The sequence below is a fragment of the Saccopteryx bilineata genome, chromosome 4 (assembly GCF_036850765.1).
Source record: "Saccopteryx bilineata isolate mSacBil1 chromosome 4, mSacBil1_pri_phased_curated, whole genome shotgun sequence".
NCBI lineage: Eukaryota > Metazoa > Chordata > Mammalia > Chiroptera > Emballonuridae > Saccopteryx > Saccopteryx bilineata.
In genome coordinates this window covers 265003024-265018703 of record NC_089493.1, presented here as the reverse complement: position 1 = coordinate 265018703, position 15680 = coordinate 265003024, and the positions used below count along the sequence as shown (strand labels likewise).

General features: G+C 51.3%; 1 protein-coding gene across 4 annotated transcripts; it reads right to left on the bottom strand.

Annotated features, from left to right (window-relative positions):
• Positions 1-855: 855 nt before the first annotated feature.
• On the bottom strand, positions 856-12254 carry ORAI2 (ORAI calcium release-activated calcium modulator 2). Of its 4 annotated transcripts, none has more exons than XM_066274476.1 (3): positions 12057-12254; positions 8620-8858; positions 856-4129 (listed from the first exon to the last, which is right to left on the bottom strand). In XM_066274476.1, exons 2-3 carry the CDS (start codon positions 8842-8844, stop codon positions 3590-3592), a joined length of 765 nt encoding a protein of 254 aa, XP_066130573.1. In that variant the 5' UTR covers positions 8845-8858; positions 12057-12254; the 3' UTR covers positions 856-3589. The 4 variants fall into 4 exon arrangements, with proteins under 4 accessions (XP_066130573.1, XP_066130571.1, XP_066130570.1 ...); XM_066274474.1 differs by having other exon boundaries at positions 11968-12092; XM_066274473.1 differs by lacking the exon at positions 12057-12254 and adding an exon at positions 11824-11950.
• Positions 12255-15680: the final 3426 nt, after the last annotated feature.

Sequence of the window (15680 nt, the reverse complement as noted above, 5' to 3'; positions counted from 1 at the left end):
TAAACAGCTCTAGAGTAGACTAGGCTCAGTCTTGTCCCATCTCACCCTGCTGGGCCCTACCCAGGTCTCTGTGGACCCTCCCCCCTCCCCCCAACCTTCTGGAAGCATCTGAATCAGGAATGAGTCTTCTTTCAGCAGGTCAGCTGGATGGTGAGTGGGCCTGGCCACATCAGGCTTGCTAGGCTCCCTGGAGAAGTGGTCCAAAGAGCATTCTGCTAGCCCAAAGCTCTGCCCGAGCCCAGGCCTTTGATGCCCTTCCATCTGGGCTGCAGAGGCAGCCTGGCCCCCTGTATTGGCAGAATTTTTGTATACAGTGGTGCCAGTCGCTTGTCACACCTAATTCTTAAGAGCAATGAACAGAAATTCTATGACCAAAAAAAGAAAAGGACAAATTCTTTGTTATAAAACAGCCTGGGAGCTTCCTCATGAGTACCACCAGACCAAGGGAGGGGTCTGCACCACTGCTGGACAGCCGGCCTCGGCCCAGAGCCACAGTTCCTGGGGTTGGAGAAAGCCCAGTGGGCCCAGAGCTTCGATGGCCCCTCTCCTGGAGGACTTCAAGCTGACCCTGTCCAGATGGCTGTGTTGGTACTTGGCTCTACTTGGGGCTGCCCCTTGCTGTATTTCTGGAAAGGGAGAGCCCCGCTTGGGCAGAGAAGCTGCAGGCAGAGGGGCCCCACTTGGTGGGAGCCTCGTGGCATGTCTGGGTCTGAGTGACCTGTCTCTCTATTCCAAAGAAGTCCCTCACCTGGGACACAGGCTGGTGACCAGCAATTAGGAAGAGGCAGGAGGGGCTAGAGGGTCCAGGATGCAGCAGATACCAGGGAAGGACATCTGCATTCCAAGAACAGGAAAAACAATGTATAACTTGTTTATTCAGTTCAATCCAGGGTAACTTTTAAAAATCTATACACAGGACAGTGGCTTTGCACACCATACATGAGCTACACAGTATCATGGCTCTGCACACCATACATGGTCTACACAGTGTCATGCAGAATGAATAATCAGAACAAGACAGGGAAGGACTGCAGATGAACCTCCACTCACGCTTCTGTGGTTTTATCCTCCACAGACCTTCCTAGACGACACTAAATTACATTCTGCCCTCACAGTTTCTAAAATAGAAACATGAGTTTTGAAATCTCTGGTCAGGTACTAACTGGAGACTGTGTTCCACTTGGGAATAGGCCTCCAGTATTTGCAGGCATTTGTTTTATGAGCACCAGGAAGGCTCTGCTCGGAGGGAACTAGGGCAAGCCCGCGCTGGCCCCGGGGCGACCCACGCACCTCACCACGGAGAGGCAGGAGAGGCCGCCGTACTGGAACACTTCCCAGTCACATTCAACCTCCAGATCCAAATTTCTAGCCCGTAATTCTCCAGCCCCTCCCCTAAACTGCCCTGCTGAGTTGTTCCTGCAGCTCCAACTAGTAGCTTATCTTCCATCTCCTAACAAGCTCCAGGGAGACCCTGAAGTTGTCCCCAGCACTAGTCCCCGGACCCACTGTCATCTCTGTTCCCACGGAAATTCTTTGTCTCTTGTCTAGAGAAAGGCTGGAGCTGGGAAAGCAACTCTGGTTGAGAGAACAAGAAATGACAGGAACGTTATTCTCCCCGTGTTTAAACGTGGTATGTGATATCTTCCCCAATCGTGTGGCACAGTCATTCGGCACCTAGTGTCTGACCCTGTTGTGGCCAGTCTAAAAGCTTTGCCCATGGATCAGGCATAACAACGGGCCCCATTGGCACTGGCAGTGCTCTCCAGCGTGGGGAGCGTGGCATTCCATGGGTCAGGCACACTTGGGGCAGGGATACCAGATGGCCAAGAAAGCAGCAGCAGGAATGAGCCCAGCATGGCCCCACTCAAAAGGCTCAGGCCAGAGTAAGGGCTTGCTGCCTGCTCCCTGCTGTAGGGAAGAGCCAGCCTGTCTTCACTGCCAGGACACAAAGTGGCTGCTTGCAGTGATGCTGACATTCTTTGCAAAGCAAACACATTAAACCAGATGAGCCTTTTAAACAAGGCTGGGGAAGAGGAAACATGCACTAGAGAGCAAGCAAGTTAGGACAGATGTCTGCAGCAGATACGAGGGACACACCCTTTAGAAGACTCCAGGGCTCTTCTCGGGCCTGGAGTCTAGGCTGCTGTAAGTGTCACACTGGCACTGGTGGTTCTCAGACAGCTCCCAGAGTTCTCATCAGCATCTCAGGGTTACAGACTAAGGGTTACGTTCTCACCAGCAGGTCACATCCCAGAAACCTCAGCCAGACCAGCCAGGGTTTCTTGACACAAGCAACCCAGACCCCACAGAAATATTAGGCTGTTGACAGGAATGCCATCAGAGCATGAAGTCCGATGACTATGAAAACAAATGAAAAGGCCGCCTTTTCCAAATGGCTGCTGGCCGGTATGGTAAACATGTTTAAAAGCAGCTTGGGGAGCAGCACGCTCACACAGAAGCTGAGCTGTAGCCTGTATGTGAACAGCCCAAGAACATGAGCTAGGGCAACCAGATGTCTAGTGAAAACACCAGAGCCCATGCTGTGCACGCAGTAAACATGGGAGCTGGGCCCCAGCACGTGGTGAGGCCTGGGGCCCAGGAAGGAGCACTGTGTGACGTGCCTTCTCTGCAGTTCTTCCATGTCAGGAGCAGGACCCACATTTGGCCAGGGCTGGCCCCTGGTAACACCACCAACAGACCAGCCAGGCCAATGCCTTGTTTAGACAGGAAGTCCCCCAAACTGCCCCTCCCACTGCTGGCACGATGGGCACTCAGCCACCTGAGCAAGTGCTCCTGGTCTTCTGTGGTCACAGCCCAGAGGATCAGCTAACTCAGGCTCAGACAGCATTCTGTGGCCAAGAGATGAAGGCCTCTGGACTGTGAGCCCTTCCCAACCTGGTAGCCTTGCTGGGTCAGTGCAGCCAGGGTTCCAGGCTGGCTGGGAAGAAAGAACTTGAGTCCAGTGTGCCTTGGAGCACCTCTCAGTTAACAGCCTCCTCAAGTGGGCTGCCCCACACACGCCTCCCTGATCCTGCCAGGCCTCCAAGCGTGGACATCTCCCACCACACCTGTTGGGCTGACATGTGCCCCAGCATCCTGCCATCTCTACAAGCTGGGCCACCCAACTCCTTCCAGAGCAGGGGAGGGAAGCACCAGGCCCAGCTGTAATCCTGTGTCCATCAAATCGCCACAGTCCCCCTCCATTACAGCAGGCTGGTACTATCAGATGTGCCAGTTGGATGCCATGCAGCCCTACCCTGACTGGGCCTCTGCCAGGCTCCCTGCACTGCTGGCTGCTCGTTCCACACTGCTGGGAGGACTGCAGTGCTGGAGCCCTGCCTCCTGTCTCGGGGTTCCCCAGGGCCAAGGTCTCAGCCTTCATTTGCCTTAAGCTCTTAGCAACAGCCTCTTATTTAAGGATTTTCATTTTCTGAGGGAAGATGATCCAGGTTTTACGGCATTGAGACAGGAGAAAAACTCTGGTCCTGAACAGTCTGGCAGGGTCCAGGCAGCCACTTGGCAACGCACATTTCTGAGACTCCCTCAGGGCAGGCTGCCCCGCTGGCCCCCAGCCCCGGGAGCTGCGCCCTCACACGACCTGCAGGCTGCGCTCGTGCCCGTCCAGCTGCACCTTGAGCTTGTGCAGCTCCTCAATCTCGCGGTTGTGCCGCTCGGTTTTGTGGCGCACCAGCGAGCGGTAGAAGTGGATGGTGAAGACCACAAAAATGAGACCCACAGGCACCATGATGATGGTGGACACGAGGGCAGCCTGCCAGCCCGTGTGGCCGCCGGGGCCAGGTGCGGGGCCGGGCTGGTGGCGTGCGTCCACAGGCAGGAACTTGATCCAGCAGAGCAGCACCACCTCAGCCAGGAAGAGCAGGATGCCGAGCACAGTGGAGAAGCCCCAGGCCAGCTCGATGTAGGGGTGCATGCGCTCATGCGGCGACTCGCTGATGGAGTTGAGGTTGTGGATGTTGCTCACGGCCTCCACGTTGGGCAGGATGCATGTGCTGATGAGCAGGGCGAAGAGGTGCACGGCCACCAACACCGTCGTGCAGGCACTGAAGGCGATGAGCAGGGGCCGTGGATACTCGTACTGCGTCTCCAGCTGCACCTCCACCATGGCCACCTGCAAGGCGGAGCAAGTGCTGCTGGGCCGGGCATCCGCCTTCCAGGCCTTTGCAGAGCACAGGGTACCCTCCTTGCTGTTCAGTTGTTTTGAACTTTCCTTTTTTCTGATTAGCTAAAGAATATCTCACTGAGAAAAAAAATCAAACTACAGAGACTACAGAAACTTGGGGTGGGGCGGGCGGGGTCACCTCCAGGTGCCTTCCCAGACACAGAATGTAGGGTGCATCTGAGGTGCCGCGCGGTAAGCCAGGGCAGAGGCCACACTTCCCTGGGAACATGTAGCTTTGCTGTTGATACCAGAGCCAGGCTGCAGTGTGGTTTAGCTACAAAAAAACCTGTTGTTTTAAAATATATATAAACTGAGCCTGGCCTGTGGTGGTACAGTGGACAGAGTGTCGACCTGGAATGCTGAGGTCACCCCGTGCTTTCCCGGACAAGGCACATACGAGAAGCAATCAATGAACAACTCAAGTGAAGCAACTATGATCTCGTTCCCTCTCTCTCGCTCAAATCAATCAAAAGGTTTTTAAAAAACAAAACAAAACAAAAAACCTGACCTTTCAAAAGGTAAAAAAAAAAAGTAAAAACGGACACTCCTGATGGTCCCCAGACTCAGAGCTGCACACCTAGACAGCCTCACAGACCACAGGGTACAGCTCTCAGCTGACACCAAAAGCCAGAAAGAAAAACCTGCATATCTGGAGGTCAGGAATGGAGACAGACAGACATGAGGCCATGGCGAGGAGGGGCAGCTGTGGGAAGGAGACCAGGCAGAATGAGCTGAGTTAACCACCACAGCCACAGGATGCCAACAGGTGACGTCTAACATGGGTAGATCAAGCAGTCTCCCACTGTTATTTGGAAACAAGAAGACTGACTGAGCTGCAAGAGGTTGCCTCCGGGGAATGGAGAACATGGGTCTGCTGGGGTTGTTATGAACCTTTTCAGCGGTACCATGGGCCCTTGAACAGCCCAGGAGTGTTAGGGGCACTGACCACATGTAGGTGGGCTTACGCAGGAAACCCCTGTTGCTGAAGGGTCAACTGTACTTAATTTTAAACTATGTGCATGTAATAACCGATAAGAATTATTTTTAAATGAAAGGGGAAATAAAAGACACACAAAGGGAACCAGAAGAAGCCTATGTAATCTCTATCTCTGTAGCAGTGGATGCCTCTAGCCATTTAGGGAGTACATTGCCCCGGGCCCTCGGGTGCTTATGAACTGTACAGCCTGAGCAGCTAGCTCCTGCCTCTGCCCTCGCCTGTCAGACCCTGTCCAGGCAGAAGAGCTCCCTCCAAGGCTCAGCATTCTGCCACCCCACCATCCCAGGACTCAGCACCGTGGACCTCCCCACTGGAGGGTTCTGTCCAGGCCCAGCAAAGCCTCTGGGACTCCCAAGGGCCTTCTTCCAGGTACCTGAAGTTAAAAAAATATCAGACCAGGAAGGGAGTGGGAGGCAGAAAGAGAGAAGCCATAGGAAGGCTTTCCCACTCACTGTGTGTGACTCCTGGATCGGAGCCATCCCTATCTTTAAAGATTAACAAGCAGATTTTACAACTTCTAGCACCACTTACAGTGAGCGCCTCATTCCCTCAGCACAGACGGAACATTTGGTAGTTAAAAAGAAGATAGGCATCCTAGTGGACCACATCTGAACAGAAACACAGCAGTGATTACTGCTTCAAAAAGATAGTGGCCAAGGACAGGAGTTAAGGGGTGGCCTTTTCTCAGGGTCCCTGTGGCCTGGGTAGGCTCTTGTTACCACAAAGGATATGACCCAACAAAAGGATGTTGTAAACTACAGAAGACTCAGAGATAAGAAACAAAGATGATCCAAAGGCCTACAAGGAAGTTTTATTCTGCCTCAAAAGACCATTTTTAACTGTTTTTATGTAAAGGTTTTTAGTGTGTGGGGGGTGTCTCAGATCACTGATCACTGGTTCTCTGTTAGGAGAAGGATAAACATGAAGAAATAAGCTTAAGATTGGTCAGAAATGCTTACTGTTGGACAAAGGAACAGTTTTGCAATTCTAATTAGGGAATGCATAATATAAAGAGGGACTTCACCTAGCAATCTGCCTATTTTCATTTTTCCATGTCCCTACCCTTATTTGGCTATGGTTTCCATGGCCAAAATGCTAGCTGAGGTTATGTATTGGTCACTCCCCTGAGCATGTGTAGTGGTCACTTCTTTCTCCCAGCTGCACTACAGTCTGAATAGTTATCTGATTTACTGGCGCTCAGTTAATCTGATCAAGCGGCACTGCTGCTGTCCCCACCCTTGTCCGGCTCCATGCTGCTTCCCTTGCTTCCAAGCTTCCACTATCATGGAGGAAGTTCCAGTGTGTGTTAAGCTGAGGCAGCCTCCCAGAGAGGGACCTTCTAGAAGAGAAGGCAAGGACACTATGTGGCTTTTAAATTGTATTCCCAGGTTGCTTAATGAAGCACTTGATGGTATACAGGAGATACTCCATAAATGCTGAAGAAATGAATCACCACGGGGAAGTACGGCTGCCATTGCCCAGCTAAGGACGGACAGCATCTGGGGCCCATATCCAGGGCTCCTTGCCTCTCAGCGGCTACTGTTCCCACTCAAAGACCACTTCCTACCCCTGAAGGCTGCCAGCAGGTCTCAAACTACTCCTCCAGAATTCACTTTCTTTAATAATTTTATTCAAGGGCTTATTTTCAAATTTTGAATGAATGGTTTTAAAGCCTTCAACTTGGGTGAGCATTCTGTTGGCTGGAAAACAGGATTTCCTAGGTTTGGAAATCCAAATGTTTGGAAGGCCAGGGTCTAAAAGGCAGCTGTAGACAAAAGCAATTTCTGAGCTCTGTGCTCCACACAGAAAGGAAACTGTTTCACTGAATTTGTCCTGCAATATTTCTCAGAGTTAAGTTTTCCCAAAGTTAAAAAAATTAAGTACAGGCCTGCAAAATGTAACACAATACTATAATTCTGTGATGTAGAAAAGCTCTAATTTTAATAGTGATGTTTAAACTTTTACACATTCCTTAAAACTAAGCTTGAGAAAATTCTGTCTTTTTAAATTGATGGAAACCACAAGAAGATCACTATGAGCCAAAGTTATGCATCATGTAGTCATGTACCTTTGTAATTATGTTTTTTAAAAAAAGAAAACTTATGACCTAAATAAGCCTTTCCTTTAAACTAGACCTAAATCCAAATTATTCCTTTCAGATTTGGTGACCCTGCTCTATATGAAGTCATGTCCTGACTGTGTAGTGTCATTTTTCCAAAGGCGGCCCCACCGCTGGCCAGTAGGCCCTTGTCAGGGGAGTGGCCACAGTGGCTCACTCTGCTAGCTTTTCATTTTCTGCACTTCTGATGAGCACTGAGGCTCCGGACTATGGAAGAACAATGTTTCTGCATCATAAAGAAGCTGTTTCTGGCCCAGTAGGACCTCTGAGCATACAACAGAGATAGGGAGGTGGCTGCAGCCCCAGGAGTTCTGACTCCTGACATCTGTGCCCCTGGGACAATTCCCTAAAGAGATGTGGGCTGAGGGCTTTGCCTGAGGGACTCTTGTCCCGGGGAATGAGTCAGAGGGAAAGCCACAGCTGGGCAGCTCAGAGTGAGCCCAGAGGCTCTGCTTGGTCACCCACGAGGCCACATTTGGGGGCATCTGCACCCCAGTTGGGCTACACTGTGCAAACCCCAATCAATTCCACAGTTCCTGCTCAAGTCCTTGAGATTTCCAAACTCTTGGGTGATGGCTGACATGGGCAGATGTGGGTACTTTTCTCCAGGAAATCCTATACCCTGAAGCTATTTTTTTAATATAATTTTTATTTATTTATTTATTCATTTTAGGGGGAGGAGAGAGAGAAAGACAGAGAGAGAGAGAAGGGAGAGGAGCAGGAAGCATCAACTCCCATATGTGCCTTTACCAGGCAAGCCAGGGTTTTGAACCAGCAACCTCAGTGTTTCCAGGTTGACGCTTTATCCACTGTGCCACCACAGGTCAGGCCCCTGAAGCTATTTTTTTTTTTTAATTTTTTAATTTTTTATTTATTCATTTTAGAGAGGAGAGGGAGAGACAGATAGAGAGAGAGAGAGAGGAGAGACAGAGAGAGAGGAGGGGGGGAGGAGCTGGAAGCATCAACTCCCATATGTGCCTTGACCAGGCAAGCCCAGGGTTTCGAACTGGTGACCTCAGCATTTCCAAGTCGACGCTTTATCCACTGTGCCACCACAGGTCAGGCCCCCTGAAGCTATTTTAATTACACTCTAACTTCCTTGCCAGTCCCTAATGGTGCTTTCTGTAGGTTCAGAGGCTTGGGACCCCCTGTATCCCCCAGCAGTCACCTTGGAGGAGATGGGAAGTGGGGAAACTTCCTAATGGTCCATCCTGGCTGCCACTGGGGCCCAGAGGGATTGCTTTGCTCCCTGCAGCATCACAGGATATCAATTAGCCAGAGCCCATTCTGCAGGCTATGTTCCCACCAAGTATTTGCACTCACCATGGCAAAGCCCGAAAGGAGGGCGGAGGTGCGGCTGGAGGCTTTCAGTTTGGCCCTGCTCAGGTAGAGCTTCCTCCAGGAGAGGGCCTGCACAGAGTGGTGGTTGGAGGTGACCAATTCCAGGTAGCTGCGGCGGACCCAGTCCCGGTAATCCATGCCCTTGTGACCAGGCTCAGAGCAGGCGGGGGCAGAGGGGTCCACAGGCACATTAAGCTCAGCACTCATGATTGGGAGCCAAGCTGGGGGCAGAAGAGAGATACACTCAGGCATCCCACAGGGTTCCCACCTGGAAAAGCCAGAATCCAAGCCCAGTTGATCTTTACTGGGGCTCACTGGAGCCATGGGGGCCAGGGGTATGTGAGTGGGGAGCCCTGGTCTCTGATGCAGTCTCCACACTAGAACATGGGGACCAGAGGAAAGGAGGGTCAAGAGTACATTTCCAAGAACCATCACAGTTTCTACCATTGTTCTTCTGCAAAGCTAGAATCCGGCCTCCCATCCCGAGCTCAGGAGGGCTCCATTAGAGGGTGGCTCTTGGGTGAATGGAATTCCATGGTTGGCCAAGAGCACCTCAGATAATCCTATCTTCAGGGAGTAGGAAGTGTAACATATAGAAAGATCCGAGGAGCTCAAGTTACCAAGTCTGGATTTGACCTGACTGTGTGATGCTGAGCATGACCCTTGACCTTGCTTTCCTCACTCATCTTTAAATGAGGGCATCCCCACCCTACAAGGCTCTTAAAAAGAAAATAATGGACCTGTAAACTCAGAACTGCTTTGCAATGTCCAGAGGTCAACTGTGAAACACACCTTTCCAAGCAGCTACTAGTTTCTCAAATCCAACTTAAATTTTAATCAGTACAGTTCACGCTGAAAAAAATACTTGGTTTATATACCTAGAGTACAGCCACATCCAGGCTGCAAAGGAAACATTTAGCAAAATGAAAAATTAAATACACCAATTGACATGAGAATGTTTTAAAAGAAATTAAGACTGGAGACCCCTGGAGTTATCCCAGGTAGACATCTGGTGTGACAATAACATGGAATAAAGATCAGAAGGACTGATCTGTCAAGATTTGTGAATTTAAACCCAAATCTCCACTAATCCAAATAGGGATTGGCAGTCTCATGTGGCCCGAGGGGTTGGCCTGTGTGGAAGCACAGCGGAATCAGCTCTAATTAATCTGCAGGGCGAGCTTCAAGGGCACAGGCACCTCATAGCTCAGTTGGCATCAGATGTTAACTTGTATGTTTAGGCCCGAACAGGACCCACGAAAAGCCTTCTTAAGGCTATTACAAACAGATCAGGGTTTCTGGATCCCAGGGAGCATGGCTATGGATGGGTGGGTGGGGTCGGGGTGGTTCCCTAGGTCAGCACCACTGAGGAAATGTCCCAAACCTGATCCATCCAGGCAACCTCTGAAAGGGTTCTATGGGAAGGTCCTGGAAGTAGGAAGAGCTCTCTCTTTTGGGGTGTCTTCCTCTTTGTTCATTGCCAGACTCTGGAGGCACAGCTTTTACTGACCAACAGGACCCTGGAGAAACAGTTCTGAGCTCTTTTACTTCTGCTAGGGATGTCAATTACCAGGTCATTTCTAGGAGTGCCTACTTGGTCACTGCCCCCTGCCGTATCCGCAGCCAGCAGCGCTGCTTTCAAGCACTTTAACCACTGGAAGGTCCCTTCCCTGTGGGAGAATTCAGAGGAAAGTTGCTCACTAACCAATCCCTTGACTAGCTGCAAATAATTTAGAATGGCATCATTTGGAAATTCACATTTTCTTTCTTTATTCCATATGTAACCTGAAATGGGTCTACAGGTATGATAAAGACAGTATACTGCTTGTGGAGGGGTAAAAGGAGTATCCATCTCTCCATCCAATATCCTGTATCAAAGAGATGCTTACTGGGCCCTAAAGTAAGATAGCATTTGTTATTTAGACATCAAAGATGAAAAACGTGCCGGGCTGGGTAGCTTAGTTGGTTAGAGCATCATCCTGATAGGCCAAAGTTGTGGGTTTGATCCAGGGGGTGTGAGGGCCAAGCTAAATGCTTTAGTGGAGGGACTGTGAGGGCTGAGGGAGCAGAGAAGGTGCTGGCTACCTTAGCTTTTGGCAGGGAGGAGCTCCCGTCTTGGAGCAAGGATAGGGGGTAAGGACATAGGTAATGAAAGAAATATTGGCAAAGAGGGACCCTCCCTCAGAAACAAGATGCTGCCCACATGGGAGGGTCCTGGGAGGCAGGGGACATGGCAGAAAGGCTGGCTGCAGAGGGATCACGGAAATGAGGGGGGAGGGGCTGGATGCAGGGGAAGCCAAGCCCAGGGCAGCCCAGGCAGTTTGACTGTGCTGGGCTTTCTCCGCAGTGCACTGTGTGGGTCATGGAAAGAATTCATGAGGGGAACAATTCGGGGTCAGCCTGGTCTGTGTGCCCAATAAAATGGCAGGAGGGTCTGGTGGCCCCCCAAAAGACAAAGGCATGTATGGGGTAGCCCTGGGGAACTGGGCTTAAGTTCCAGAGTGGAGATGGAGGGCTTTCGGGGCAGTAAGGTCTGGCAGTGGCCTCCTGGGAGCGGCCAGGGCAGTCCCAGCAGCCCTGTAAACATTCTCGGGGTGGGAAGGAAGGACTATCTGTCAGCTTGGAGCCCAGGTCCTGAAGATAGAGAAGCCACTTCCTGCAGAGGGAGCAGCCCAAACCTCATTCAAATTCATTCTATCCCTTCCAGCCCCACCATTCTCCCTTGAGCCAGGCGTCCCCTGCCCGAGGAAGGGCAAAGTCTGGTCCTCACACTTCACACAGGCAAGGGGTAGGGTGGGGCAAGATGGAGCCCGACATTTCAGTCAGGTGGCAGAGGCTCTCCTGGCGGAACCTCGAAGGGTTTTTGTTTGTTTCTATATAAGGGAAGTCAGAGAAAGGCGGTCTGGAACACTAACGGGGACTCTCTCTCTAGATTAGCTACTCTCCCTGACAAGCTTGTTTGAAACACATCCAGGGGGTGGGTTTGGGGTTTGCCTGTCTTCACTTCCTTTAAGCACCTGGGGCGTGAGCAATGGCGAGTGCCCCGCAGAAACGTCTGTCTTTCATTCTTTCTGTCTTTGTTACACCTGCGCGGGGCAGGGGCCCAGCAGTCCCTTCAGGGGTCTCCTAGAGGCGTCCATCAGCATCTCCATCCCTCCTCCAGGAAAGACCCAGCGGCCGCAGGACCTGGACGCGGCCCGCGGCCCCGACCTCCCAGTCCTCTCCGCGCCGCACATGGCCCGGGGCTCCGCAGAGTTGGGGTCATCTGGCGCGTCTCCGCCCCGCAGCTGCCCCATTCCGAGCCTGCCCGGGAGAAAACGCGTCCCCTACCCTGCTGAGTCTCCCGATGCCAATTCCGGTCCTGCCAACGGGGCGGGGACCCGGCTACCTCCTCCAGACCTCCAGCGACGCGCACTCACCGAGCTGCTCTGCCCGTCCGGCCCAGCTCAGCTCTGGTTCGGCTCCAGTTCGGCTCCGACTCGGGCTCGCAACGGCAATGGCATGGCCTTGTGGCCCCGTGGCCCCGGTGGGGCACAGAGCGCGGCACCCACCCTCTTTCAGCGGGTCCCGCGGGCTCCCACTCGGCCCCGCCTCCGCGGGCTGCCCCGCCCCCGCAGGCCGGCCGCAGCCGCTGCCAAGGCAACGGCGCGCTACCGTCACGTGACCTACCAGCGGGGCGCTTCTGGCCGCGTGACCCGGTGGGCTTGGATGGGCGGGGCCAATGGCCCTCGGTGGGGGTCCCGGGGTGCCCTGCCGGCTGGACGCGGGCGTGAAGACCCTCAAAGAGTGCGCATCTCTCTTGTCCCCCGGCGCGCCTCGGGTAGCCGTGTAGAGGGGTTGGCGCTGCGGCGGCCGGGCGAGCCGGAAGCCCGGGCATCCCTCGCTCTTCCGCCCGCTGGGCAGCCGCGGGGCCGGCCTGGGCCTTAGTGACAGTACTATAAGGCTGCGCTGTTTCACCCTAGCAAGTTCCGGACAGGATGGGCCCTGCCTGCCCCGAGGTGTATAGGTCTAAGCGCAGAATGGAACCACAAGGTTTCCAGGGTAACTCCGGGAGGATGCCCAGGACCGTTGGCCATATGGACGGGTGGGGAGAAGCCAAAAGGGTGCACCCTGCAAAGAAAGGGAACAGGAATCCCGTTATCTGATTACTAGGTGGGCGGGAATGAGGTGTGGAATGTGAGGTTAACGGGTAGAAGGACCCAGGCAGTCACGCGCCTTTGCCTGGGTGGAGGAAAGCACTTTGCAGATCGCCAGCTGGAGCTGTCAAGTGGTCACCCAAAGCGCACCACTTACTCTCAGGCCTTGTGAAAACTGTGGGGACCTAGCCCGGGTGCCCCAGGCTCGGTATTCTAACTGGTGAAAGCAAGCCCGGAGTTGATCTAGTGTTCTCAAACTGCAAGGCTCCTGGGGTGAAAGTGTCTCTGCGTGCCCCATCCTTTCCATCGGCTACTGCAGGGAATCTCTCACCCCAATGGTGACCTCTCCAGTTTTACAACCGAGATACTCAAACAGTTCTTTTCAGAAAGTGCATATGAATGATCCACTACGAAGCAAGATGAGTTCATATTAGCCTACCGTGCCAGGCAGCCTCTCAGAGTCCTTCCTGCATGCCCTACATTGGATTTTCCCATCTGTCACACAGCACTGAACCGTGACACATTTATCCAAAAATGATACCTTTTGATTTAGAACACTTACAAAATAGACTAATGCACTTTCTTCTCTGCAGTGGTGGGATTCAATTAATTTAACAACCGGTTCTCTGCCCTAATGACCGTTTAAGTATAAAAAATGAGATACCAAAGGTAGTTTATTATTTCATGCATTTAATACTTAAATAAAAACAATAAAAGGTATACACAAAACTAGATTGTTATAAGAGTTTTAAAATATTAAGGAAAAATATTCAATAGTACCTGACAAAAAACAATAAAACTGTTATTGCCATATTGCTTCTTGATGGGCATCCATACTTGCAAATTTTTTCACCTATGGATAGAATAAACATTACTATGGGCACTTAGAATACGTACGCTGTTGCACAGATGAATGTTAAAAAAGAGTAAGAAATGTAAATTTGTGATTTGCACATTGGGTGGTTGCCCAGGCGCCATAGAGAGAAACCTGATTACAAGTGCCGCTTTAACAACCGGTTCTTTGAACTCAACAAAAACTAAGCGTTGGTTCTGCCAAACCAATGTGAACCAGCTGAATCCCACCACTGCCCCTCTGGTTACTGCCCAAAGATTATAGGAAAATCCTGAGTTCTGATTACTGCCCCACCTTCATGGCTATAGGAAAGGGATCATTTGAATTTCAGGGGGAAAATTCCCAAAACAACCATATTGTGGCTTTCAAACCTCAAAGGTCTTCATAAAATTTGACCTGCCAAATGGGAAAAAACACACTAAACTACAGTAGTTGTGTCATAGATGAGAATTCTTTTAGCAAGGGAGTCATTTGTTTGTTGAGTTCTCAGCCTTGAAGCCCTGCTGCACATCCTTTACAAAGCTTCCCATGCCAGTTAATGATGCCTCCACCCAAGCACATTTATCCAGCATGCCTGGACAGAAGCAAAATGTGTCATAATTACCAGTGCTTTTCAGAACAAGATTCCTCCCAAACCCAGAACATGGCTTTTCCCTGCCACCCAGAAATTTAGGAAGGTGATGGCAGCCTGTTGAAAGGAGAGAGACTGAATGATCACAGTACTAATGGATTGAGAGCCCTGTCAGGTACCCAGGTAGATGAATTGGAGTTACTTGGAGGATAAAGGCCCACAAGTATCAGCCACCCAAAGATGTCTGGGCTACAGTTTGGGCTGCTATTTTCCTAGTTGGTTGGCCTTGGCAAATCACTTCCATGCCCCCTCAGGGCCTAAGCTACTCCATGTTTGAAAAAGACCAATTCTTTGAGGCATGCAGGGGGGTGGGGAAAGGGGTTCAACACTCTGCTAGTCTTCCTCATGGGCAGATGCCCCTCATTCAGTGAAGACTGTGGTCCTGCTTTCCTCTCCACGGGAGATCTTATCATCCAGCATGGCCACACAACTGGTGTGAACAATGTATGCAGTCCCGACACATCAGCTGTCCCCTCGGCCATTCACTCTTATGATGTAGCCTTTGTCATCTCCTTCTGTGAAATCTTACATTCAAATATCCCGCTTTCTGACCTTTTCTTCCTCAGTTTTCAACACACTGCCTTTCTTCCTCGATCCTGCTGAAACCCACCTCATCACTTCCTTCCTTTCCTCCTCAGCCTTCTGCAGCTCACTGACATTATGTTGCTACATCCAGAAGATATTTGTCATTGCCTTGGCTGTCATTGGGTAGGTACCCCTCCCTCTACGTGAAAATACTCTTTTTTGCTCTGGTGACCCCACATGACTCTTCAGAGCAGGCTGTCTGCTGGTTTGTCCCTAGATGGGGGTGTTTCTCAGGGATGTCTGGGTTCCTTTCTCGATACTTCTTCCTGACTGGTACCACCCACTCCCCTTGTCTCAGGAACCTGATAACTCCCAGATCATCACCTCCAGCCCTGATCTCTTCCCAGCCTGGCAGGGGTACCCCCAACTTCACTCTGCTCCCAGTCGAATTCTTCCTTTCCCTCAGGCACCTGCTCTGCCTCCTGGATCTCCAGTCTCTGGGGCTGTTTCACCATCCGCCCAGCAGATGACGGTATAGATCTGGTGTCATTACTCACACCTCCCCTCCCTATCAAGTGCTGTGAATTCTCCTGCCTAAATGTCTCTGGGATTTCCCTCATTTCTCCCTGTCCCCAATTGCCTCTGTACTAATTCAGGCCATATCACCTTCAGTCTGATTATAAAAGCCTCCCACCTGTCCCCTTCCAATCTATTCTGCACACAGCAAAGTGAAAAATCCCCTTTGTATCTCTCCACTCCACCCTCCAGCCCTTCAGTTTCTCTGTGACCTTGGATCCACTTGGTCCCTTAACATTTAGAGGACATGGCAGAGTATCTGTTCCCTCCTCAGCTTACTTTCTCTTTTTAAAACATTTTTTTAAATTTATTTTGGTATTTT